The 25,131-nt window shown below is 60.2% G+C and overlaps 3 protein-coding genes across 6 annotated transcripts in view; 1 reads left to right on the top strand and 2 right to left on the bottom strand.

The window, feature by feature from the left end:
• The first annotated feature begins 551 nt into the window (after window positions 1-551).
• On the top strand, window positions 552-2,526 carry MFAP4 (microfibril associated protein 4). Of its 3 annotated transcripts, none has more exons than XM_060134008.1 (6): window positions 552-647; window positions 876-954; window positions 1,167-1,321; window positions 1,741-1,837; window positions 1,915-2,097; window positions 2,265-2,526. In XM_060134008.1, the coding sequence occupies exons 1-6, from the start codon at window positions 642-644 to the stop codon at window positions 2,471-2,473; spliced, it is 729 nt and encodes a 242-aa protein (XP_059989991.1). In that variant the 5' UTR covers window positions 552-641; the 3' UTR covers window positions 2,474-2,526. The 3 variants fall into 3 exon arrangements, with proteins under 3 accessions (XP_059989991.1, XP_059989990.1, XP_059989989.1); XM_060134007.1 differs by having other exon boundaries at window positions 2,243-2,526; XM_060134006.1 differs by lacking the exons at window positions 552-647; window positions 876-954; window positions 1,167-1,321 and having other exon boundaries at window positions 1,334-1,837; window positions 2,243-2,526.
• Window positions 2,527-3,353: 827 nt separating this feature from the next.
• MAPK7 (mitogen-activated protein kinase 7) lies at window positions 3,354-8,408 on the bottom strand. 2 transcript variants are annotated; one of them, XM_060134004.1, is made up of 6 exons: window positions 7,532-8,408; window positions 6,723-6,888; window positions 5,001-6,079; window positions 4,345-4,904; window positions 3,866-3,999; window positions 3,354-3,770 (listed from the first exon to the last, which is right to left on the bottom strand). In XM_060134004.1, exons 1-6 carry the CDS (start codon window positions 7,761-7,763, stop codon window positions 3,617-3,619), a joined length of 2,325 nt encoding a protein of 774 aa, XP_059989987.1. In that variant the 5' UTR covers window positions 7,764-8,408; the 3' UTR covers window positions 3,354-3,616. The 2 variants fall into 2 exon arrangements, with proteins under 2 accessions (XP_059989987.1, XP_059989988.1); XM_060134005.1 differs by having other exon boundaries at window positions 6,723-6,883; window positions 7,532-7,703.
• A 666-nt stretch (window positions 8,409-9,074) lies between these two features.
• EPN2 (epsin 2) overlaps window positions 9,075-25,131 on the bottom strand; it is a 103,655-nt gene continuing 87,598 nt past the window's right edge. The window contains exon 11 of the transcript XR_009537408.1: window positions 9,075-9,776. The gene's annotated coding sequence lies outside the window, so the exon portion shown is untranslated. The remainder of the gene's footprint in view (window positions 9,777-25,131) is intronic.

Here is a 25,131-nt window from a genome sequence, read left to right as displayed (position 1 = left end):
GGGGGCCTGAGGGGTGCTGGAAGGGGCTGGAAGGGGCCCCAGCTCAAGCTGGCCGAGAGCACTTGGATGCCTACAGGCTGTGCTCACGGCTCAGCAATGTCCCGGGCCTGCCAGGATACGCCTGGCCGCTGCCCCTGCCCCCCAGCCCCAGCCCCCGGTCCCACATCAGGAGCTCTGGAGCTGCCCCCCACCCCACCTTCCGCTCCCCAGAACCCAGACATACCCCCCCAACCTCAGCCTTTCCCCAGCGACGACGGCTAATGAAACCCAGGCCAGGGTAGGAGAGGGAGAAAACAAACAGACGTGGGCAGGGGGGCCGTCAGGAGGCGGGGCAGGGGCTGGGGGTGCCAGTCGGGGGAGTCCGGGCCGGTCTGAGCCCTGGGGCGTGGACTTCCGCCCACTTTGCCCCGCAGGGCTAATGAGGCCCAGGTGGTCCCTTGGCTGGGGCCCACTTCCCGGCGCCACTGACAGTGTAAGTGGATGCCGGTTCCGTGCCGGGGGAGGGGGAGAGGGGGCTCTGCAGCCACAGGGGCGGGGCTGGAGCGGCTGGCCGGGGGCCCAGCACATAACTCTGGGCCGGCTCAGTCTGGGGCGCAGTCTGGGGCAGCAGACACCCAGCCGCTTGGAGCCCAGCTGGCAGCATGAAGGTACCGGGCTGGGGCGGGGGCCTCAGGGCCACAGGGGACTGAACCCACCCTGCAGAGAGGACCCTTGCCAGGCAGGGGGCTGTGAGGGGACGGGGCTCAGTCCAGGGGAGGTGTGGAGGCAGAAGCGCAGACCAGGGGCTCCTGGCAGGGCTGGTTCGTCTGAGGGGCAAATGCAGAGGGGGCGGGGGCTCTGGGGCTGGGCGGGTGACCCTGTTCTCCTGTCGTCAGGCCCTTCTGGCTCTGCCGCTGCTGCTGCTTCTCTGCACTGGCCCCTGCGTCCCCCAACTCTTGGGGATCCGGGGAGATGGTAAGCTGCCACACTCGCACAGCCCGCAGGCTGGGCGAGGGGGCTGTCCTGAGCATCGCAGCTGGGAGTCGGGCCCCAGGGCTGAGCCTGTAAGAGGGAGCAAGTGGGCCAGACAGTACGCGCCCCCAGCTCGGGGAGGGAGGTGAAGGGGGGGCCGGGGGGGCGGAGGTGGCTGGTGTGCCTCAGGCCCCTTCTCCTCACCCCGCCCCCAGCTCTGGAGAGGTCATGCCTACAGCAGCCCCTGGACTGCGACGACATCTACGCCCAGGGCTACCAGGCGGACGGCGTGTACCTCATCTACCCCTCGGGCCCCAGCGTGCCTGTGCCCGTCTTCTGTGACATGACCACCGAGGGTGGAAAGTGGACGGTGAGTGGAGGGGGTGGGCACGGAGGCCAAGCCGCACGGCTGTGAGCCTGCGACTTCGTCTCTAAAGCAGGGACGATACAGCACAGTTTGTGCGCCTCTGCCACCACAGACTCCTAGATGCTTAAGGTAGGTTAGTGCCTGTAATCCTCACAATAATCCCGGGAGCAAGGTTACAAATGAGGAACCAAAACCCAGAGAGGTGCAGTAACTTGCCCAAGGGCACACAGCCGGCGCCGGACTCAACCCCAGGCGCCTCAATTCTAGAACGCCCCCTTCACCGCTTCCTGCTCTCGGCAGCCGCTCCCCGAGGGGCCTGGTGCCGGCACGCGCCTCACCTCGGCCCCCAGCGTGGTCCTCGCCCGGGTGAGGCCCCAGCCTCCCGGCCCCTCGAGCGTCCAGGCCCATCCTCTCTGCTCCAGGTTTTCCAGAAGAGATTCAACGGCTCAGTGAGCTTCTTCCGGGGCTGGAACGACTACAAGCTGGGCTTTGGCCGCGCCGATGGGGAGTACTGGCTGGGTAAGGCGGGGCCCGGCAGGCTGGGGGACCCCAGAGCCAGGTCCCCGCTGACCGGCACGCCCCCCGCCCCCTCCCAGGGCTGCAGAACCTGCACCTCCTGACACTGAAGCAGAAGTATGAGCTGCGGGTGGACCTGGAGGACTTCGAGAACAACACGGCCTTCGCCAAGTACGGCGAATTCTCCATCTCGCCCAACGCAGTCAGCGCCGAGGAGGACGGCTACAGCCTCCACGTGGCGGGCTTCGAGGACGGCGGGGCAGGTACCCACTCTCGCCAGCCGCGGAGGGGCTGGGGGGAGGCCGGGCTGCCCCGCGCCCAGGCGGCCCCGCGGGCTGCGGACGCACAGCTACCCAGCGTCTGGCTCGGGAGAGGCCCCGTCCCCAGGCTGCCCCTCCCCTCCGCCAGGCGACTCCCTGTCCTACCACAGCGGCCAGAAGTTCTCCACCTTCGACCGGGACCAGGACCTCTTCGTGCAGAACTGCGCGGCCCTCTCGTCGGGCGCCTTCTGGTTCCGCAGCTGCCACTTCGCCAACCTCAACGGCTTCTACCTCGGCGGCTCCCACCTCTCCTACGCCAACGGCATCAACTGGGCCCAGTGGAAGGGCTTCTACTACTCCCTCAAGCGCACCGAGATGAAGATCCGCCGGGCCTGAGGCGCCGGCCCCGCCTCGCGGCCCCGCCCCCCGCCCCGCCCCAGCCCCGCCCCGCTGCCCTCAGCGCCCGCGTCTCCCGGGGGCCCTGTGGCTCCAGCCCAACCGCTCCCCTCACACCCACGACGCCCAGCTCTCGCCCGGGCCTCCGCTCCCCTCCACCCGGCTACACGTCGGCGGCCTCCCAGACCTCCGGAAGGCACCGCCACCCGGCCTGGACTCGGACACCGTCCGGAAGGCTGCGGGCCGGTGTCCCACCTTAGCCGGCGTCCCGACTGCGGCCTCCACCAGGGCCCCGCGCCGGGAGACCGGAGGCGCAGTCCGACCCACTCCCGGCACACGCCAGGCCACCTGCGTGTGGCCGCCACCGCCACGCCCTAGCAGTCCCGCCAGCCAGCAGAGAACCTCCCGTCCTTCACCTCCCTCCCAGCGGCGAGCACCACGGGCCCCCAGCCCCGTCTCACTCTCACGCTCAGCTTCCCCCGCCTGCCCGTCCCAGGCACCCAAAGCTCGACACCCAAACCGTATCTCACCCCAGCTACCGCAAGCACACTAGAACAGCCACAGCCAAGGTAGGCACAGATTGTGAGGTCCCCCCACCCGCCCCGGGGGGGAGTCTGACCATGCGAGGTGGCAGAGGGCAACCTCTGTGGGGCTGGGAGCAAGTGGGGAGTGGAGGTCTTAATAAACCTCAGGACCTGAATGAACTGGCCTTGGCTGTTGTGCACGCAGATGCGTTTGCTTGGCCCCCAAGCTCTGGTTCCCCCACTGACGGCACCCTGCCCTTAACTCCAGAAACACGCCCTGGAGACAGGCACTAAAGGGAACCTTATATTTCACAGGCTTCGTTTTGATGGCAAAAAAAATTGTGTAATAATAATAATGTAATAATAATAAAAAAAAATACAATACTGAAAAGTATCGCTCGGGGGGGTAGGGGTTGCCCCTCCTGCCGTGGCTCGTGCTGGCTCAGGTGGCCGCTTAAGGCCGCAGGGTGGGTCTGAGATGAACCTGCAGAATAATCCGAGCTGAGCTTCCCCTGTCAGGCCCGGGGCTCCAGCCCTCGGGAACGGTCCTGCGGATCTTGGAGCTGGGTCTGCCCCTGGCAGCAAGGCACAGACTGCGGGCCTCAGGGCTCCTGGAGGTCAGGCAGGTCAGCCAGCAGCATGGGGGAGTCCATCTGGATCTCACGCTGCAGGGACTCGATGTCAGCAGGGTTTATGCCGTGGCCCTCGAGCCAGTCGGCGAGCAGGGAGGCTGAGAGCGAGGCTGAGTCGGCCTGGCTGAGGGCGGCAAGGGGGAGAGTGGGGTGAGGGGTTCCTCCTGTGCTGGGAGCCCCTAGCCATAGCCCATTCTGGAGTCCCGGCCCAGCTCTTACCCGTCCTGTGGCCCGTCAGCCACGCCCATGTCGAAAGACTGGTTTAGGAATTCCTCCAGGTCAAAGCCAACGCCATAGCCCGCTCCACTGCCCTTTGGGGTGCCGGAGAACACGGGGGGCAAGGGGTCCTCCACCTGCAGGGGATGATGGCAGCTTACAACGCGGGAACCACCCAGCGCCAACTGAGGTCTGCAGGGCGCCCCACCCTGACACTGCCCTCAAGTGGGCCTGGACACCTGTGGTGACAGCCCCAGCCTCAACAAACACTGAGTGCGGGCTGGGGTCTCCAACGACCGGCTCATCAGCGCTACGCTCCTTCTGCGAGCGAGCAGGCAGGCTAGGAGAGCTCGAGCCCGGTCTGCCGCTCCGCTCCACGGGACCAGGACACACAACAGCCTCTCCTGCACCCAGCGACCTCCCAAGCCCGCCTCCCCTGGATTCAGATCCAGGCATCCCCACGGCCAGGCCTCTCCCCTCACCTGCGACTTGGACAGCTGCTGGGTCACCAGGGTGACGTCGGGTGATTCGGAGGTGGAGGGCTGAGGGGCCCCCCCGGGGTCTGGAGGGGGTGGGCCAGAGGGGAAGTAAGGCAGAACGCTTTGGGCGCTGGCGCCAGGCAGCCCAGGGGGGGCCCCCAGCGGCCGGGGGGCCAGGAGGCCGGAGGAGGCGGTGGTCTGGGGTGGAGCGGCCGCAGGCCCAGCGGGCGGGCAGGCAGGCTGCAGCGGGGGGGCCGCAGGCGGGCTGCGGGGCCGGGCGGGGGGCGGCGTGGGAGCGGGGGCCGGGGGCCGGGCCATGCGAGTCCAGCGCTCCAGCAGGCTGCGGTCGTTGTCGCTGAGCACCAGGCCGGCCAGGGGGTCGGCGGAGGGGCCCCCGGAGGCCCCAGCGCCCCGCTCCTTGCGCTCCCGCTCCTGCCGCCGCTTCTCCCGCTCCTTGGCCCGCTCCTGCCGTCGCCGCCGCTTCTCCTCCCGCTCCCGCTGGCGCTCCTGGGCTGTCACCGGCTTCCGAGGCTCGGGAGCTTCCAGGGGGGCGCTGGGGCCATCTGCGGAGAAGACGGGAGGGTGACGATAAGAGCCTGTCCAGGCCTGGGGCCCCTCTGCCTCTCGCTCCCCAGCCAGCCGCGGCCTCTGCCAGGCACCTCGGAGCCGGCTCCGCAAGGACTTGAGCAGGGCGGCCTTGAGGGCAGCCTTGGTGTTGTCTGAGATGGCTCCCTCCCTCTTTGGAGGGGCTGGTTCACTGGCCGGCGGGGGCGGCTGCAGGGTCAGATCGATGGTGTCGGGCGCAGGGCCAGGGCATGGCAGTGGGGCCGGCGGAGGGGACTCCATGGCACAGTCCCCACTGGGAGCCCAGGGACTGGGCATCTCAACATCGGGGCAGCCGGGCTCACTGGCCACAGGCTGTAGGGAAGGCTGGAAGCGGATCTGCTGGCGGATGCCCTCGCGCCGTGCGTGGAAGTCTTCGATCTCGGCCACGATAGCCTCCTTAATGCGTTCCCGTGTGAGGGCTTCGCGGTCAAAGGCAAAGTCAAAGGGCGGGGCGCAGTCAGGCTCGTCATCGGGGTCGTGGTACTTGGCCAGGAAGGGGTGGCGAAGGGCGGCAGCTGCTGAGATGCGGGCACTGGGCTCAAAACGCAGCATGCGCCCCAGCAGGGAGAGGGCCTGGCGGTCGGCACCCGGGTACACCGTCTCCCAGGGCACAGGCTGGCGTGGCGGCAGGCTCTGGATGTAGGCCCGCACCCTCTCAGCCCCAACGGCCTGAATCACGGCCGGCGACGGGGTACCCAGCACCATCATGATCAGCTGCAGCTGGTGCACATAGTTTTTGCCTGGGAAGAGCTGGCGGCGGGCCAGCATCTCCCCAAAGATGCAGCCCACGGACCACAGGTCGATAGCCTGCGTGTACTCGTGCAGCGAGAGCATGAGTTCGGGGGCACGGTACCAGCGCGTGGCCACATACTCAGTCATGAAGTACTGGTGCTCGGCGGGCGAGGTGCACAAGCCTCGGGCCATGCCAAAGTCCCCGATCTTGAGCTCGCAGTTCTCGTTCACCAGCAGGTTGGAGGGCTTGAGGTCGCGATGGATGACCTGAGCCGAGTGCATGTACTTGAGGCCCCGCAGCAGCTGGTACAGGAAGTAGCGCACATGCTCCAGCGTCAACGGCTGCGAGGAGTGGATGATCTGGTGCAGGTCACTCTCCATCAGGTCCAGAACCACATAGCTGAGGGGCAGGGGAGACAGGCAGGGGCTGTCTTGCCCACCCTCCAGCCCCAGCCTCACCACGCCCTCCCGCTCCAGACAGCTCATGGCCTTACTCTCAGACTCTGCAGGGGCCACCCACTGGGTATGAAAATTCTAGATTCTCTACAACTCTTCCATTAACTTAAGTGAAGTGAAATCGCTTTTCTCTCCAGATCTAGTTTCACCATCAGAGCAAAGGTCGGGTTGGACTAAACCAGGCTGGCCAACATGTTTTGTTCGGGAGCCCTCTCCATTGTTTGGTAGTGGCTGCTTGAAAGACTACGATGAAAACTGTAAAGTCGTCTCCATTTTCTGTAGGACAGTGTTCTGTGATTGACTAGTGATGTCTGCTACAGGAATAAAAAGGTACAGATATAGAATGAACGTCCTACGTTTGCCAAGCTACATTCTGAGGTGCTATAAAACTGATACTTCTGCATTCTTCTTGAGGAATCACATGTATCCCTGGCAAAGCCCTAAGGGAGCACTGATCCTAGAATCGCATTAATTTTCCCAGCCTGCCCTACATTAGGTTCAGCTACCCTTCTAGAACTTCAGCAATATGGCCCCAGCGTTTAGAAAAGGTCCCTGCTCGGTCTCCCTCCTCCATCCCCGCTCCTTACACAGATTTGAACTCGCCATAGGGCACAGTGGGCCTCAGGATGTCCTTGATGGCAATGATGTTGTCGTGCTTGAAGTGTTTGAGGATCTTCAGCTCCCTGAGGGTCCGCTTGGCATTGGTCACCACGTCAAAAGCGTTAGGGATCTTCTTAATGGCCACCTGCTGACCTGGGGAACAGGGGAAAAGCAGATGCCACAAGGTACCCTGGTTAGCTGCAGAGTAGCACAAGGCCCCTTTCAATACCTCCCTTTGCGGACGCAAGTGACAACAGCTACCACTTACAGGGTACCTACTTTGTGCCAGGCTCTGTGCTAAGCATAGTACCTACGTTATCAGATTTTCCCTTCACCTCCTTCCTGAGGCGGGTACTCATAGCTGAAAGTTAGAGATATGGAGACCTGGGCTCAGTAGCTTGCTGGGCATTGCACAGCTAGTTAGCGGTAGACTCTAGACTCTCACACCTGTGCTCACTCTACCTCCCTACACTCTGCATCTCAGACCTCATCCATCCCACCACCAACCCCGAGCGCCAGTCTCTGGCTCCAGAACACACTCCGGAGAACCTCCATTCGGGTCTAACGCGGACTGTCACCTAAGGAGGAAGTACGCTGATGCGCTGGCAAAGCCACCAGAGTTTCAGAGACCCGAGCCCAATACAGAGGCCGGCCCCCAGAGGCACCCAACCCATGCTTGCTGACTTGACCCAGAATTCACATCCCAGCGTCCCCTATGGCTGCTTGGGACGGGGCGGGTCTCAGCCCCCGGGAACCGGTTTCCACACGTGCGAGCAAGGCCGGGCGGGTCGCTCACCGGTGAGGCGGCGGCGCGCGGAGGACACCACCCCATAGGCCCCGTTGCCGATGGTCTCGATGATCTCGTACTCGTCCCCCACGTCGAAGGTCACGTCGAAGGAGCGCGCCTTCAGCAGGGCCAGGTTCTTGGCCGCCACGGAGGCGGCGGGGCCGGTGGGTTCCGCCTTCCCCGGCCCGGGGGGCTCTCCGGAGCCATCCTCGCCGTCGTCCTCCTTCAGGGGCTCAGCCATGGCGTCTGCGTGGGGACGCGGGCGAGCAGGGGCCCGGCCCCGGACTCAGGGGGCCCCCCGGAGCCTCCAGGCCCGCAGGCCGAGCGGCGCACGCACCCCGTGTCCCGCACCCGCGGGAGCCCGGAGCTCAGGCCCGCGCGGGACACGGGGTCGGCGGTGGGGGAGGCGCAGCGAGGCGCGGTCCAGGAAGAAAGCGAGGGGCGGGGCGCCCGCTCTCCTCGGTCAGCACTCGGCGGATGGCGCTTCACCCCGATGCCGCCCAGGCCCTCGGAGGTCCCGGCTCCCCGGCTCCCCGGCGTCGCCGGCTTTCAGTCCCCGGGTCGGGGTGATGGTTGGGACCCGAAGACCCACTCGCTCACTGGGTCGGGCCGCCGCCACCACCACCACCTCAGCAGCGGGCGGTCTCCCGTCCCGCCCCTCAAGACCACGCCTCCGCAGACTCTGGCCAATCCGTGGACGGTCTCCGCGGAGGTGCCCACCCCTTCCACTTGCTGCGTCCAATCAGCCCCCACCGGCCAAGGAAGCCGCGCCTCCACCCGCGCCCGCGCCCGCGCCGCTGTCCAGTCCCCCGGCGGGAGCCGCCCAACCCGCGCTCGGCTTTCGCAGCGGCTCTGCGGCCTGGTGCCCTCCTCGGACGCATGCGCGCTGGCAGCCCCGGGCGCCGCGAGACTGGAAAGCACCGCCCCCGCTTGCGCGGGCACGCGCATCCACTCCGATGCGCCAGGTGTCCTCTGGTCAGTTGCTGCTGGTCCTGGGAGCTTGGAGGGTTGAGGTGACTAGATGTTACCTTGGCGGCCGCATCACTCAGTCCCCCTTCTTCAGCCCCCTCTTCCCTTATCAATCCCTATCGCCCCGGGGATTGCGCCCCCCATTTTCCCGATGGGCCCCGGGAGCCCGGCGCTGGGAAAGCGTCGTCCCAGGTAGAAGGTGATCCGTCACATCCAACCACGGAGATCCCGGTCCTCCGGGTTATAGAGCGTCGGCCCGAAGCCTCCACTGACTTCCGGTGGTTGGTCCTCTCCTCTCAGCTTCCGGCGTCGCCGGGCCTCGGCTCGCGGTTTCCCGGTCTCGGGCGTGACGCCTCCGTGGGGCGGCTCCGTCTAGCGACTCCCGCGCCTTGCCTGCGGGGCAGCGGGCGGGGCCGCGGCGTCAACTACGCCCGCTCGCTGGAGGCCGCGTGTCCACCAGTGTCTCGGGAGGAAGCGTCCGGTCTCGGGAGCCCAGGAGTTAGGCCTGAGCGCCTCGGCGAGGGTCCATCCCTTCCGTCCCAACTGGTGGCTGAAGAGTAGATCCAGACCAGAAAGGAATTTTGTTTACATTCCCCACTGTTGTGGTTGTTTATTTTTTACTAAAACATACATAAAGTTCCACATAAGTGTCAATCAGTTTTCACAAACCTAACACCTCAGCGTATAGAATTCAAATGGAGAAAAACAAAAATACAGAACGTTGCCAGCCCTTCAGAAGCCCCTTCTCTTTTCTTGTGGTGACAGTTTCTTTCTGTTAACTCTTCCATACTTTGTGGGGGGTTTTGCACTGAAATTTAAGAGGTTCACTAGGACCCATACATTACGATGGAAAAGTAGAGACTGCGTTCTTAAAAACACGACATAAGGAAACACGTCTAGGAGTATAAGGTCAGCCCCAGAACAAATAGATACCTCGTATTTCGACATGGAAAAATCACATGGGCCTCCTGAGTTAGCTGAACTATACATTTGTTTCTGATTTTCCTGACAGCACAGCAAAAAGCCAAATTCTCTCTTACGTGATTAGCCTTGAACATCAATAAACCACATTCATGGGAAGTGGACCTTTTCTGCCCTGAGTTCTGAAAATATTTCCGTGATGGCCTTTCCTTAAGTGACAGTAGACAGTCTTCCCTAACTCTGAAATATGTGTGGGATAAGTTCTGCGGTGCCCGTCAGTGAAAAGAGAGGGCGTAAAGCAGCAGGGCCCATAAATGCGTCTTCTCAGGGAACCTGGTGGCCAGCTCTGTGATGGTCCCGTCTGCTGTGGGAATAAAGCATACAGTAGCAGAAGAGACCCATAAATTGCGAATCCTTTAAATACTTCTCTATAAATATTCCAGCTAGGATCGGTATACAAGTTACAGACATTTCAACTTCCTTGGCAAAAACTCCCTGATTCTCATTGACTTTTGAGTACACAGTGAGCTGCTTTACTCCTGCCCCTACTAGGCCCTGACTCCGTCCTGGAATAGTCATCAATTATCTAACATTCTCAGCCTTGCCTTATGACCTTGCTGCATTTGACACAACTGACTACTTCAAGAAAAAGTTGTTTCATATGGCTCAAAATTCAAATCTTAATTAAAAAGTTCAAGTGAAAAATCTTGGTCTCACGCCAGGTGGCCGATTTTATAGTTTTCTACTGGAAGTAAGAAGAAACAATATAAATTCAACACAAGCAAATACTAATACACACTCTTACCCACCTCCCCTTTACTCTACAAAAAGGTAACAAATTCTTTACAATTTTCCTGCAGATCATGCAGTATCAAAAACCAGACGGATCTCTCATTCTTTTTTTGTTATAACAGCGTTTTTGAGATATAATTATAATTTTGTTATAACAGCGTTTTTGAGATATAATTTACATACCATAAAACATTTACAGTGTACAATTCAGTACATGAATTTAGTTCGTTCACAGAGTTGTGCAAGCATCACCACTGCCTAATTTTGGAACATTTTCATCACCCCAAGAAGAAAGCCATTAGTCACTCCTCATTTCCCCTCCCCAGCCCCTGGCAACCACTAATCTGTGTGGAGTTGCCTATTGTGGACGTTTCAGATCAATGGAATTATACACCGTGTGACCTTTTGTGCCTGACTTCCTTCACTCAGCATAATGTTTTCCAGGTTCATCCTTGTGGCATGTGTCAGAACTTCATTCTTTCTTAAGGCTGAATATATTACACTGTATAGATAGACCACATTTTGTTTATCCCATCATCAGTTGATGGACATTTAGGTTGTTTCTAGTTGCGGAGCACAGGCTCCGGACGCACAGGCTCAGCGGCCATGGCTCACAGGCCCAGCCGCTCCGTGGCATGTGGGATCTTCCCGGACCAGGGCACGAACCCGTGTCCCCTGCATCGGCAGGCGGACTCTCAACCACTGCGCCACCAGGGAAGCCCAACTTTTAAAAACTTTCTGAGGAGCTGCCAGACTGTTTACTTCAGTGGCTGCACCACTTTACAATCTCACCAGTATATCTGAGGGTTCCAATTTCTCCACATCCTCACCAACACTTGTTATTTTCCTTTTTTTTTCTGTTTTAAATTGTAGTCATCCTGGTGGGTGTGAAGTGGTCTGTCATTGTGGCTTTGATCTGCATTACTCTCATGACTAATGATGTTGAGCATCTTTTCATGTGCTTATCGACCATGTTTCTTCTTTGGGGAAATGTCTGTTCAGTTCCTTTTCTGTTTTGAATTGTGTGATTTGCCTTTTTATTGTTGAGTTGCAGAGTTCTTTACATAGTCTGGATATAAGTTCCTTATTAGACGTATGATTTACATATTTATTCCCATTCTGTGGGTTGTCTTATCAGTTTCTTGGTGGTATCATTTGAAACACAAAAGTTTTTAATTGCAATTAACTCTGATTTATCTATTTTGCCTTTTGTCACTTGTGCTTTTGATGTCATGCCTAAGAAACCATCTCATTCTTTTTTATTTTTAAAGTTTTTTATTTTTACTTATTTATTTTTTTGGTGGTCACATCGTGCAGCTTGCGGTATCTTAGTTCTTGGACCCCGGACCAAACCCGGGCCCTCAGCAGTGAAAGCGCGGAGACCTAACCACTGGACCGCTAGGAAATTCCCATCTCATTCTTTTTTACAGCTGCATAGTACCACTTTTCAGATATAATCTATTTACCCAAGACCCTATATAGGTGGACACTTTTTGCTATTGCAAACGATGTAGTGCTAAAGTATCTTGAACACATCGTTTCGTGCGCTGTGAGTCTAAGCCACCCAGAAGCGGGCGTGTGCCAACGGTGTCAAATCCCTGTCCTTACAGATTATATCACTTTAGGCTCCCACCAGCAGTGTGAGAGGAGGAGTCACACGGTGCTTTTTAAAAGCTTGGAGTTGTTTGCCTTTGTTGACAATGGGAGACGTCCCCTAAAAATCCCGGTTTCTGGTTTCTTTTGGAAAGCTGGAAGATCTGTCAGCGTCAAAGCTGCATTTCCACAAAGCGTTAGTGGACTGTAACAGAGCGGTAGCCTCGCCATTGAAATGGGGGCTCTCCTGCTCACCGGTCCCCACCACTCCCCGACTGCGTCCCCAGCACAGGCCGACTGTCACATGCCATTCATCACATGCTTGTACCAGCGTAGAAACACCTTAGTAAAAGCAGGGAAATGAAAGAGGCCCAGGGGACATGTCTCCAAAAGAAGGGGGAGGGGGAGGGGAGGGCAGGGGGAGGAGGGGGAGGGGAGGCCAGGGGGAGGAGGGGGAGAAGCAGCAACTAAGCTGTGGGAATGAAGAGGGTCTCCTGACACAGACCACTGCTCAGCCCTCCTGGCCGTGCCTCCTGCCTGGCCACATGCACGTCCAAGTTCACGATTTAGGCCACTGGGAGCCTCCGAAGAGGTTTGAGTAGAACGCCCTTCAGAACTGCCTTCCTGAGAAATATTTCTGGCAAATGGTGTGGAAGGCATGCTTGAGAAAAGGCTGGAGAAAAGGCGATTATTATGCCAGCCCTGACGGGGCTCTGGACCAAGCAGTGGCAGTGGATCCCTGAAGACGGATGTGGAGGGAGGTGAGAGCAGGAAGCGTGGGTTGTGTCAGAGCTTCTGTGGAGACAATGGGGGTGTCACCAAGATCCGGACACCTGAGCTGCGTGGTGGATGCGGGTGAGGCCGTTCAGCTACATCCAAGCACCGGGTGAGCCCCGTCTCTGATCCCAGCCCCGGAGGCCCTCCTGGGCTGCAGAGCCTTAACCCTCGTCATGTTGGGGGTATCGAGGAGCCCCGGATGGCGGACTCCTTCCAACAACCACCAGGGACCCCCCCCCTTTGTCGATAGTCTCAGCAAAGGTTCGGGGTGGCCTCTCATTGGACAGGCTAGTGGGGGGCGTGGGAGGAAGCATGCTGATTGGCCAGACCTGAGTCACCTGTCCACCTCTGGAAGGGCGAGCGGCCGAGAGCCATTTTCCCAAAGGAAACCTGGGCTTTAAGGAAGGACGGACGGCTGCCAGTAGGAATGAGATGTGCCCCACACATCTGCACCCCTCTGCCGCTAGAGGAAGTGCAGGGGAAGTCTGAGGAGCAGAGAGCAGGGTCTCTGTCCGGGAAGCTGCTATTCCGACATGACTGCCTCCCCTCCAACCCCAAAGGCCCTTAGTTTCCAGAAGACACACTTTGGGATCAGGAACAGCTGAGTTTGAATCCTGCTCTGCCACGTCGCAGCCAGGGCATTCTTTAATGTGTATTTCTGTGTCATAACCAGGGACACGTGGCCTCCGCCCCTCTCTCACCAGGGAGACCAACCCTCGGCCGTTAGTGTCTGCCCCTGTGGCCGGCGCTGAGGAGGGGAGGCTCAGGCCCCGGGGGTGAGGAGAGGACGCCTGCTCAGGCGGGGAAGTCACAGAGGGACATCCAGGTTGGGACCAGCCAGGTGAGCGGACCAGGAGGAGGGGAAGGGGAGGGTTAAGCAGAGGGAGCAGCAGGTACAAAGGGCAGGTGTGAGTGAGCTCGGCGCACGTCTAGGGACACAGAGACCCGCGGGGAGGTGGCAGGGGGAGGGGCACACAGAGACGGGCTGGAGAGGTGGGCAGACGACCACCGTGCAGGACCCCCGGGGCCCTGACCTCAGTGTCCCTGTCTGCAAAGTAGGGATGTTCAGACCTCCCTGGTTGGGCTGTTTTCTGGGTTTGAGAAATGACAGCCCAGCCAGGAGAGTCCCAGGCATGGGCCTGGCCCTCTGGAGGTGCTGGACCAGCCGTGGTCACTCAGGCGGACACCCCCAGGCCCAGGGGCATTCGAGCCGTGTCTTGGGTGTGTAAACAGTTCTACCCTCACCCTCTTCCAGAGGGAGTCACTGGCCCTGTTAACAGCTGAGAAATGGGTTCAGCAGGGGAGGGGGTGAGTGACCTAGGGCCACGTGCAGGGTGGGGGTGTGCAGGGAGGGGACTGCCTCCACCCCCGGGGTTCCCGGTACCCAGCTGCACTCTCCCCGCGCAGACACGCCTCTATGGCTAAGGCCGCCAGCCTTGAGTCACCCAGTGAGTGGCTGGGGCCCCCGGGGGGAAGCCCGCGAAGCTCACACCCTGTCTGCAGAGGCCAAGGCAGCGGCACCAGGACCCACTGGTCAGCCTGCGGCCCCTCCCCCCTTCTCCTTCCCCACTTTCCTTAGCTGGCCCTCCTGCCCCTGCTCCTAGCAGAGAGGGTGGCCTGCGGGCCCTGAGAAGGGGGCCAGCTTAATGGATGAACCTGCAAAGGACACTGCCTGCTCTCAGTGGGGCCCTCAGCACCAGTGGGACAGGGTGGTGAGGGGAGTCTGGGGGCCAGAACCCCTTCCGTGAGCCCGCAGGACCCACCACAGAGGTAATGACTGAGTTAAGAGCCCCTCGGCCGGTGACTTCAGAAAGCCTCAGTCTCCCCTTCTGCGTAGTGAGGGTCGTGATTAAAAGAACATGAAGAGCTGGTCTAAACTACAGCTGGTTCCCGGCCTGCTGTTAACCACGTAAACGGCAGAGGCTGGGGGCAGGCAGGACTCTGGGCAGGCTGGAGGGAGGGCCCCCAGTCGGGGGACAGGGCAAGCCAGGGCAGCTGGTTCTCCCAGCCTTCAATCTGAGACGATCAGGCTGCAAATAAAAGGAAACCACCAACCATGGCCTAAACACATGAAGATTTGTTTTTCTTTCATCACAAGAAATCCAGAGGACTTTGTTGACCTCAGTTTAGCGGCTCAGTAACGCTTGTCAGGGACTGAGGCTCCACCCTTCCGATTGGCTGTCATCCTCGTGACATTTTGCCTCTCTTAGCTCATGGCTGTAAAATGGCTGCTGCACTCCAGCCATCACATTCATGCTCCAGGCAGGATAAAGGATGAAGGGAGAAGAACATGGCACTACCTCTGTCGCCTGTCATCACAAGAGCAAACACCTTCCTGGTAGCCCTCAGCAGATGTGCACTTCCGTCTCCTTAGACAGAGCTGCGTCACATGGCCAGCCCTACCTGCAAGGGAGGCCCAGAAATCAAGTGCTTAGATAGGCACCTTGCTGCCCCCCAAATCAGGAGTGGTTAGAAGTGGAGAACAGATATTGAGTAGGTAGCTCACAGGTGGAAGGGGCAAAGCCACATCTACTCATCAAGAGGGCAGGTGGGAGGTGCCCTAGTGCCCAAGACCAAGACAGGACTCTTCTCGGAGACACTGGAGGCTGGGGGGCTGGATTCCCTCACTCGGGGTCCATGGCCTCCCAGTACAGACCACCCTCATCTCTCCCGGCCCTGGGGGCTCCACGTTCCTTCCCAAAGGTGGCGGGGGCCAAGGCCCCCCCTTGGCCCAGAGCTCATATCGCAGGTGATGAGCAGTGCGGCAGGGGTGGGTGTGAGGCAGGTGCTGGGCGGCAGCTTCAGCTGCCCCTGCCGTCTCCTCCAGTGCTGCTGAGCCCTCCGGGCCACACCGCCACACTGTGACACACACACGCTGCCACAGTCACGGCACGGTGCTCACGTGTACACGCGGTCCACTTAGGTTGCCAGATCACAGACACGCTCATGCCCACCCAGGACACACAGAATACGGGGCATAACTGTGCACACACATTCACACACAGGGACGCACACGCAACAGCGTTCACGTACGCACAGATCTGCACACGCGGGCACACAGGGGCACACACAGATACACGAACTACTGGGACGTACGCTCCCTCCGGGCGCATGCTGGGCCTGTTCTGCCTCAGCGCCCGGAGCAGCCAGGCCAGCTCCGTCCCCACAGGTTGTAGGGGAAAGAGGAGGGGACATTTCTGCCTGAACGTGCCTGCCCCTTGGGAGAGCTGAGCCTCGGGGGCTGCCGTGAGGGGAACCAGGACGGGCAGGGAGGGGGCTGCTGCGGGGACCTGCCCACGGGACGCGGACCCGGGCAGCGGTCGGTGCCGCGGCTCAGTCCCCTGAGGCGGGGGATACTCCCCAAGGCCAGCCTGTGGGTGCGTGGAGGGGACAGCAGGAGGCCTGCGTGGGTGGGCTGACCTCAGGGTCCGGTGGCTCTGCCTTGGGCCGCTCGTGGCTTCTCAGCACCCTCTCCTCAGCCCTGCTTCCACCACCTGCACACCCAGGCCGACCAGGACCCTGGGGGCGGGTCCACGCTCTGTCCCAGCACCTGTGGCTGCGCCGACAGGGTGCCGTCCTTGTGGTCCCGAGGGCCCAGTGGCTGGGCAAACGATGGACGACCTTGCCCCTCCCCGAGCATTCCCGAGGCCTGCGCTGGGCCTGCCTGGGTGTGAGGGTGGAGCCAGGTCTGTTCTCTGTCCTCCATGAGCAGGGATGACTGTCACCAGGACGCCACCCTCACCGCTCACGCCTCTCCTGGCCCCTCCTCCTGGTGGCTTGGCCCGGGGCCCTCTCCTCAACCAGAACTCCTCCCCAAGCTCTGCACCGAGCACTGTCAACCCTGCTCCAGCCTGGCCCGCCCTCCCTCCCTCCCTCCCCTGAGCGCCTATCCAACACCTGGTGCTCCCCAAACGTCTCCAGGGGACGCCCCACAAGCCCCCAGGACCTGTGACCACTACCACGCTCACCAACGCCCCACCCATCTCACCCTCACGCTGATCGACCACTTGCACAGCAGCCCCGAGTCCAAAACCTCAGTCACTCACCCCACCTCACTGAGCACCTACTCTGTGCCAGACAGAATCCTGGGTGCTGGGGAGTTGGCAGTGAACACGACAGGTGCTAATTTCCCCACCTGAGGAATGTGGATTTGGGCTGGGAGAGAGCAGCAAAGCCACTCAATTACACAGCATCTCAGGTGGCAGCCCCAGGCGTGGACTCGAGAAGCGCTGACGGTGGGAGGAGGTGGTTTTACACGGATGGTCAGGGAAGGCCAGTGGAGGTGGTGACATCGGAGCAAGGACTTGAAGGGAGAGAGGGAACGAGCCCTGTGGAGATCGGGCAGCGGGAACAGCAAGTGCAAAGGCCCTGAGGCAGGGTGTGCCTGGCCTGTTTGAGAATCAGCGAGGAAGCTGCAGCTGGAGCAGCCTGAGTAGGGGCGACAGGGCAGGAGAAGCACCGTTTTCACTGCTGACTGCCTGGTCCCAGCCGCCATCATTTCTCGCCGGGACCCCTGCTGTCATCTCCGAGTCACCGTCCTCTTGGTCTCCTCTCGCTTCTGTAACCAATTCCCTGCACAGCGGCCAGAGTGATCTTTTGAAAAACACAGATAGGTTGTGTCCCAACGTCCCCATCTCGTGGGATAAGGCCCTGCTCACGGAGAGTGGGGGGCAGATGGAGGAGGTGGCCGACTCGAAGGGACCAGCTGCCCTGAGGCCGAGTGCAGGGCGTGGCGGCAGCCCCAGCTGCCTGGTTCCTGTGAGGTCATCCCCTGCATTCATCTGCCTGATTTCCTCTCTCAGATTTGCTGGAAAAGCCCCGCGGAAACAGCTGGCAGGTGTGTGCAGGCCCAGGGATGGCTGGGGTGTGGGCTGGTGGGGAGGGAGTGGTCAGGATCACCGCAGTAGGAAGGAATGGCCCTTGGCGAACCTCTCAGAAGCAGCTGTGGCCCTCCACCTCCTCTGGCCTGGCACCTATGGGTGGGCTGCAGATGAAACACAGGATGCCCAGCTGTGCTTGAATTTCAGATACGCAACGAACGGGTCTTTAGCTGTGGATGTCCAGTATTTTCATTTGCTAAATGTGGCAGCCCCGGCCTCCCAGCTTCCCTGGTCCCAAGCCTCAGCTCCACGTGGTGGCCAGAGAGCCCAGTTAAAACCCCAGTCGCTTCACATTCCCCCTCGCCTCGAAACCCTCCACGACTCTAAGGCCCTGAGTGATCTGGGCCCAGGGCACTCTCAACCCATCTCCTACCCCAGCGCTGTGCTGGGAAAGTGCTCTCTGAAAAAAAAAAAGTCAATAAAATGTAAAGCACTGGAAGCCCTAATTTTAGCATTTGCCAATTTCTGTGGCTGATTTAAAGCCCCCAGCACGTCGCTGGGGGCAGAGTTGCACAGGTGTCTCTGGTGTGTCGGCGCGAGGCCGTGCAAGCAGGCGCCAGTCCGCCTCTCTGTTCCTCAAGCACGTTCTGCCCAGGGCCTGTGCACGTACTGTGCTCTCACTATGCTGTGGAGGTGCCCACCCCACATCCGTGCAGGCTTCTTTCGGGACTTCGCTCAGAGATGCTTCCTTGTGCATCTATCATCTACCGTAACCCTCCCCCATCACTCTCCAGCCCTTTTCTCTGCTTTAGTTTTTCTTCATAGCACTTACCACTGTCCCAAATTATCACAAACACGCTTCCTTGTGTCCCCACCAGAAAGTCAAGTGCATTAGGGCAAAGAGCTGTGCCTGTCTTGTCTTCCACTTTACTCCAAGCACCTAGCCCAGGGCCTGGTACACAGTACGTGCTCAATAAATACCTGCTGAGCGAGCGGTAACTCTTGGCTCAGCGAGCTTGGTTCCCATGACCTTGGTGCTCATTCTGATGCTTGGTTGGAGCAATTCAATCCACCCCCAGCGTCCCATCAGAGGTGTTCCTTCTTTCTGCCCCGACCCCCTCCTGGCCACACACCCCCCACAGGAGCCGGCTGGACGCAGACAGATCCCAGCCCAGGTCCACTCCCGCTCTTGAGCCTCCCTCGGCCTCGGTGAGGCTCTCTCCATCTCTGAGCCTCGTGGTTTTGTCCCCGAGGGAGCATTTAACTTCCACCTCCTGAACTACTGTGGGGACCATAGTGGCTGAATGGATGGGAAAGTACTTTGCAACCTACAGCCCCTAAAATTCAGGAACCCCCATCCACCCCACTATTTCTCAGCACGGAAGACATTTTGTAGTTATTAGAAACATCCCAGAACTATCACAAGTCCTTACAATCAGCTACATGCAAAAGCACAGCGCACTCAGCAACAGCATTTAAAAAAATCACCCATTTTCATCAGGTAGAAAACTGAGGAAGTGACTTTAACAATGCCATCTCCACTTCTCGACCGCCACGTGGAGACACTTACGTGGCTCTGTCTCATCTGGGACGCTTTTTTAAAAAATCATCCTTCCGTGGTCCCTTTCTCACCCTTGGGGACTTCAATCCATTTAAAAATGATGTCATTCTAAATGCTCCTCGCTCTCAGCTGTTACTCTTCCTAGGGAGCTTCTTTTACCATCCCCTGGACCCCCTTCTCCCTTCCCTCAACCACCTGTCTCTCTCCTGGGCACCTGGGAAGGAGTGATGTCCCAGAGGAAAGAACCATCTGTCCAGGACCACAGAGAGTGGCCGGCACATGCCGCCCTGTCCCTCGAGCCTGTCGGGCCACGCCTCTGCCCCCACGAGACCCAAAGATGAGGGATCAGATACTAAGGCCACAAGCGGGCTTTCTTTGCCCTACATGACGTCATCTAAAAATTCACCCAACATGACAAAATTAGGAGATCTTGAGAAAACAGAGATTTCCCAGCTGTGGACGCCAACGCCTACAACAAGCGCTGGGACCTGCTGGTGGGTGTGGCTTCTGGCCCACCAGCAGGCATCCGTGAGCAGGGCTGGGCACCTGATCAGATCGGTGGAGGCCTGTGCCGTGTGAGTTGTTCAGTATTGTGAACGCCACCTCACCGTCACCGACTGCCTGGGACTAAGTGCGCCTCATTATCCCCTGGATTATCCCCATGCCTGAACTCTTTCGGCACAGGACGAAAACAAAAGCTAGATGTGGAGATGCGCCTGTGGAGATCAACAGAAGCAGGCACGGTTCTTCGTGGGAGTGAAGAACGGGCAGCTCAACGCCTATTCTAACTGCGTCTCCCCTTCCTACCTTACCCGAGCTCAAGTTCCCAGACTCCCTTGCGGCTAGAAGAGGCCCTGAGACCCGGTTCTCGCTACTGGGTTGTGTGGGAGGTCCCGTCCTACGCCAGGTCTTGCTGGGGATGCACGGCTTCTCCCCCTGCTCCACCTAGAACATAGCCCTGTACCTGGAGCTGAATCAGCGGTCTTGTTGTGAGGACAAAATCCACATGCTAAGCCTGTGGGGCGGGAAGATGGGGAGAACCCGGGTCCCTGGTGGTGTGGCCAAGCCAGCGTCAGTTCCGGGCTGTCTTGATGTTTGAGACAAACGAGCCTTATGTATTTGAGCCCTAATTGGCTTTTCCGTCACACACAGCCAGTCATGCCACGTGCCCAACATGTAAACTCCTGGCAAGCTTCACTTATCCGCCTGGCTTTGGCTGACGTTGAGTTTATATCCAATGGATTGAAAATGAACGGGTTTTTTTGGTTTTTTTTTGCCGTATGTGGGCCTCTCACTGTTGTGGCCTCTCCCGTTGCAGAGCACAGGCTCTGGACGCACAGGCTCAGCAGTCATGGCTCACGGGGCCAGCCGCTCCGCGGCATGTGGGATCTTCCTGGACCGGGGCACGAACCCACGTCCCCTGCATCGGCAGGCAGACTCTCAACCACTGCGCCACCAGGGAAGCCCTGAAAATGAACGGTTTTGAAAGACCTACAGTACTTTCCAGAATTTGGCCAACGATTCAACTTGCCTGTCTCCAAGCAAGCTGGACTCCAACTGCATTACTGCCTTCGCCGTGGAGACCATTGCTCCCATTTGCTGAGCCCTGTGAGGTCGAGGTCTTATGATCCCCAATTTCCTGTAAGCTGAGACGCAGAGAAGTTGAGCCATCAGCCAAGGTCACACAGCTAGCGAGGGGCAGAGCTTAGATTGGAACCCAGCTCCCCCTGCTGGTTAACCCTCGGAAGAAGCTGCCCCTGGCACTTCCCCCTTGAACTTCAGGGTAAAGGGAGCAAGCCCGCTCCTGGGGCTGATTTGGAGACGTCAGGGATTCCCCCAGTCCTTCAAGTGACTCAGTGGGAAAAGGACAGTCCAGGCCATGCCCTCATCTTCCTAGTGAGACACTGGGGACCGGAGAGAGGCAATGACCTGCCCGGGACCACACTGCAAGTTGGGGACAGGCTGGAGACAGAGGCACCCTGCTTGGGCAGCTGCCCCGACCCAGACTGGGTGATTCTGTTGTGCTGCTAGAAGCTGGGGTCCCCTCCTGCCCGACTCTAGAGCCTCAGCCCTGGCCCACAAGGTTCCAGCGCCAGCACCCCCCAAAGTCCTCCGCTCACTTGTTCACTCACTCACACAGTCCTTCGACAAGTGCTTACTGAATGGGCGCTCGGGGAGTTTGAGTGTGGTCCAGGAGACCCGGTCAGGCCACAGCCCCTCCATGGTAGAGAACGCCCCTGCCCAACGAGGGCTTGTCTGGAGGACAGGATGGTCATCTGGAGCTCTAAGTTCAACAGGAAGGTCAGGCGGAAAGGGTGGAAGGAACAGCACGTGCAAAGACGCCGTGATACACTGAATTATGCCCTTAAAAGGGCTTGGTTTGAAGTTCTGTGAATTCTACCTCAATACAAAGGAGGCACTTGTAACTTTAAAGAAGTTGGGGACTTGCCTTGTGGCGCAGTGGTTAAGAATCTGCCTGGGGCTTCCCTGGTGGCACAGTGGTTGAGAGTCCGCCTGCTGATGCAGGGGACACGGGTTCGTGCCCCGGTCCGGGAGGATCCCACATGCCGCGGAGTGGCTGGGCCCGTGAGCCATGGCCGCTGGGCCTGCGCGTCCGGAGCCTGTGCTCCGCAATGGGAGAGGCCACAGCAGTGAGAGGCCCGCGTACCGCAAAAAAAAAAAAATTAAAAAAAAAAAAAAAAAAAAGAATCTGCCTGCTAATGCAGGGCACACGGGTTCGAGCCCTGGTCTGGGAAGATCCCACATGCCGCAGAGCAACTAAGCCTGTGCGCCACAACTACTGAGCCCATGTGCCGCAACTACTGAAGCCTATGCGCCTAGAGCCCATGCTCCGCAACAAGAGAAGCCACCGCAATGGGAAGCCCGTGCACCGCAACCAAGAGTAGCCCCCGTTTGCTGCAACTAGAGAAAGCCCGCGCGCAGCAACGCAGACCCAACACAGCCAAAAATAAATAAATTTATAGAAAAAGAAATAAAGAAAGAAGGTGGTGTATGTGTGCGGGCATCCAGTACCGCAAGGCTGAGGGGTGGGGGATGCAGGCAGCGGCGGGGGGGCCAGAGGGACCCGACAGGCCACAGAGGACCTGGACTTTGTCCCTGGTGACATTCAGCTGTGGGCCTGGCCTGTGCCCCCTTCTGCACCGAGCTCCACTGAGAGCTGTGAGGTGGGTTGGGAAGGAAGACCTAAGAGGGCTGTGAGAGGAAGGGACCCCAGTTAGATCGCACAGCCCTGCCGCTACTCCCCGCGGCCCTGGGAAGCCCGGCCTCCCGCCTGCAGGATGAGCAGCACTGCTGTCGCAGGGTCGCTATGACGTGGGTGCCGCAGAGCTCCCTGGGGTGTGCGGTGGCGGAGGGGAGGATGACCGTGGGAGCTGGCGGCGCCGCTGGCCTCTGCTTCTCACCTGAGATGGGGGGCAGGGCGGAGCTAGGGGATCCCCCGCGCCGCAGGGGCGCCGCTTCCTCTTGCCCAGGCCAGCTCCCCTTTGCCCCAACCTGGGCCTCAGGGCAGTGGTGGGGAGGGGCTGCTGCAGAGGTTAAATGTCCTGGGCTGACAGGGAGCTGCGGGCAGGGGGGACACCCACCCCTCGAGGGCCGGGAGTCCAGGCTCTTCTAAGACTGGCAGTCCAGACTTGGGTTCAAGTAACGGACAGCTGTGCAGGGCAGAGATGGTGGCAGGTGGCAGGGGGCCTGCGCGAGGGTGGAACCAAGCTAACGGCAGCGTGCTAGGAGCCCAGCTGCCTTAGTCAGTAGCCAGCCAACCTTGTCTCAAGAGAAATGCAAACAGAGCTGGGCACACACCTATAATGAGTGTCTGGGCAGGAAAAGGGAGGAAACCTCCCCCGGGGCAGATTGGGATCGAGGGATCGAGGGATGGGGAGAGGAGATCACGATCAGTGTGGGACAGAGAGCAGACGTCAGCACTCTGGGACCAGAGCTCGGCTGTGACGCCTCATTCCCCAGGGTGCAGGGCCCAGGCCGGCAAACGCCCACCACAGGGAGGGCCCAGCCACGCGGCCTTCGCAGGCCGGCATCTCTCTGGACAGCCGGTACCTCTGCGAGGGGGCCCTCATCTCCCAAGAGTGGGTACTCACAGGTGCCAACTGCTTTGGCAGGTGGGTGCAGCGGCCAGGAAGGGTGATGGAGAGGGGCCCCAGGAGGGGGCGCCCAACCTCTTCACCCCCCGCTTTCCACAGCTGCCCCCGTCCCACTTCAGCGTGACCCTGGGCCCACACTGACTGGCGCTGGACGCTTGTGAGAGCAAGTCCAGCGTGGAGGAGCTGCTCCTGTCCCCAGGAGGGCCTGGGGGCCTGGTCCTGGCCCGGCTGGCAAGGCCACCACCTCTCAGCAGTGCTGTTCAGCCTGTCCCTCTGGCTACCCGGTCCTGGCGTTTTTTCCAGGGGCAGCCCTGTTGGGCGCAGGGGTTTGATCCTGTCTTTGCTAAGGACGGGAGCGGACGCCTGAGACAGCTGAGGGTGGGCCCGGCAGACAGCTGGGATGGAGCTGGGGCCCTGCACAGCCGGAAATGCCCGGAGTCCCTGAGCCCCGAGCACAGCCCAGCTCTGGCCTGCTGCTGGCTGGCACGTGGACACGGGCCTCGGGGCAGAGGGTGGCACTGCTACGCCCGCCCGGGTCAGCTTCCAGACCCACCCAGCCTGGAGGGCAGCCCTGGGCCCTCTCCCCGCCCCCTCCCTTGGGCCGCAGTGTGTCCCCAGTTTCACTGGGTGTGGCCCTGGGGAGACTGTGAGAGTCCAGCAGATGACGCGACGGAGCTGCGCTGAGAGGGACTTGGGGTCCACTAAGAGAGGACGGGGAGAACTGGATGCCCAGGAGGGCAGGAGGTTTTGCGGCTGGACTGGTGCCAACCTGCTGAGGGTCCCCTCCCGCCCCACCTCGCAGACCTCTATATCCCGCCCCCAGAGCTGTGCAGCATCGCGCTGAGGCTGCCGCATGCCAGCACCAGCCGAGACGCCTCGCGCCTCCAGGCTGACTGTCCTGACCCGAAGGCCAGCCTGCCCAAGGGCGCCCAGTGAGCCAGACCCCACGCCAGCCCACCCCACCTGGCGGTGCAGGTTCCAGCCTGGCCCTGCACAGGCCCCGAGAGGTGCCCCACCCGTCCCCACGGTCCCTCCTAAGACCACTAGGCCTGGTCACCTCTCGCACTCCCGGGGGGCCACTGATCCGCACCCTGATGGTCATCCCAGAGACCCCGCCCCCTGGGGAGACTCCCCCTTTAGGTTCTGTGCGGATGTGGGGCAGCCTTGGACATGGCCAGGTCTGCGGTTACAGGGAGCCCCTGGTTATTTGATAATAGCAAGCGTTTTGTTGAAAACTGTCCTTTGTGTAATACTGAACCACAAGGAGGAAAGAGCTGGGCGAGAGTGGTAACATCTGTGAAGACGCATTGTACCTGGGAGGGTGTGAGGGGTGGGGGACAGGATACAGCCAAGGCCTGGGGGAGGCCAACTCCCACCTGAGCCCCCGGCCCACCCACCCGGCCTCAGCCTCTCTTGTCAGAGGTGTGAACACTGGCTGCCCAAGCCCCCTCCCCTGTCAAGTATCTTTGCTCACCTGAGGCGGGTGGGGGGACGGTCGGTGGGCCCGGGCTGGCTGTGACTCCTCCTTCCCTCTCCCGCACAGGTGTCTTGTGGGACCCCCCTGGTCTGCTCCCAAGCTGGCAGCTGGTTGCTGCAGGGTGTGATGACCCGGGGGCCCTGCTGGGTGCGCAGCCTCCTTGAAGTCTTCACACCTGTCCACCCCTTCATTTTCTGGATCCGGGGTAAGGTCTCCAACGCCACCTTTGACACCCCAGCCAAGAGGCACCCTTGGCGCTGGGCCAGGACCAGGCAATGAAGCAGTGAGGGTCGCGAGCCCGCGGAGTCCTGGGTTTGAATTCCGGCTCAGCTCCTTACCAGCTGCTGTGACTGTGTCCCAGTCATCTCGCCTCTGAATCTGCTTCCTCTTTTGTGCAACAGAGACTTACTCAATTATTCATCCACTCCACAGGCTGCCACCAGTGCTCACTTGTGCCAGGCAACCGGGACACGGGGTGGGCGCGGCCCCTGTCCTCACGGCGTCTGTGGGTCGGGAGAGACGAGCATTGGCCGGAGCTGTGACAGTAATAAATGTGCAAATGCGAACCGTGCTCAGAGCTAAGA

Source organism: Lagenorhynchus albirostris, chromosome 20 (genome assembly GCF_949774975.1).
Source record: "Lagenorhynchus albirostris chromosome 20, mLagAlb1.1, whole genome shotgun sequence".
In the NCBI taxonomy this organism is placed as follows: domain Eukaryota; kingdom Metazoa; phylum Chordata; class Mammalia; order Artiodactyla; family Delphinidae; genus Lagenorhynchus; species Lagenorhynchus albirostris.
The sequence above is the reverse complement of the archived record's forward strand: the minus strand, read 5'-3'. Positions and strand labels throughout refer to the sequence as shown.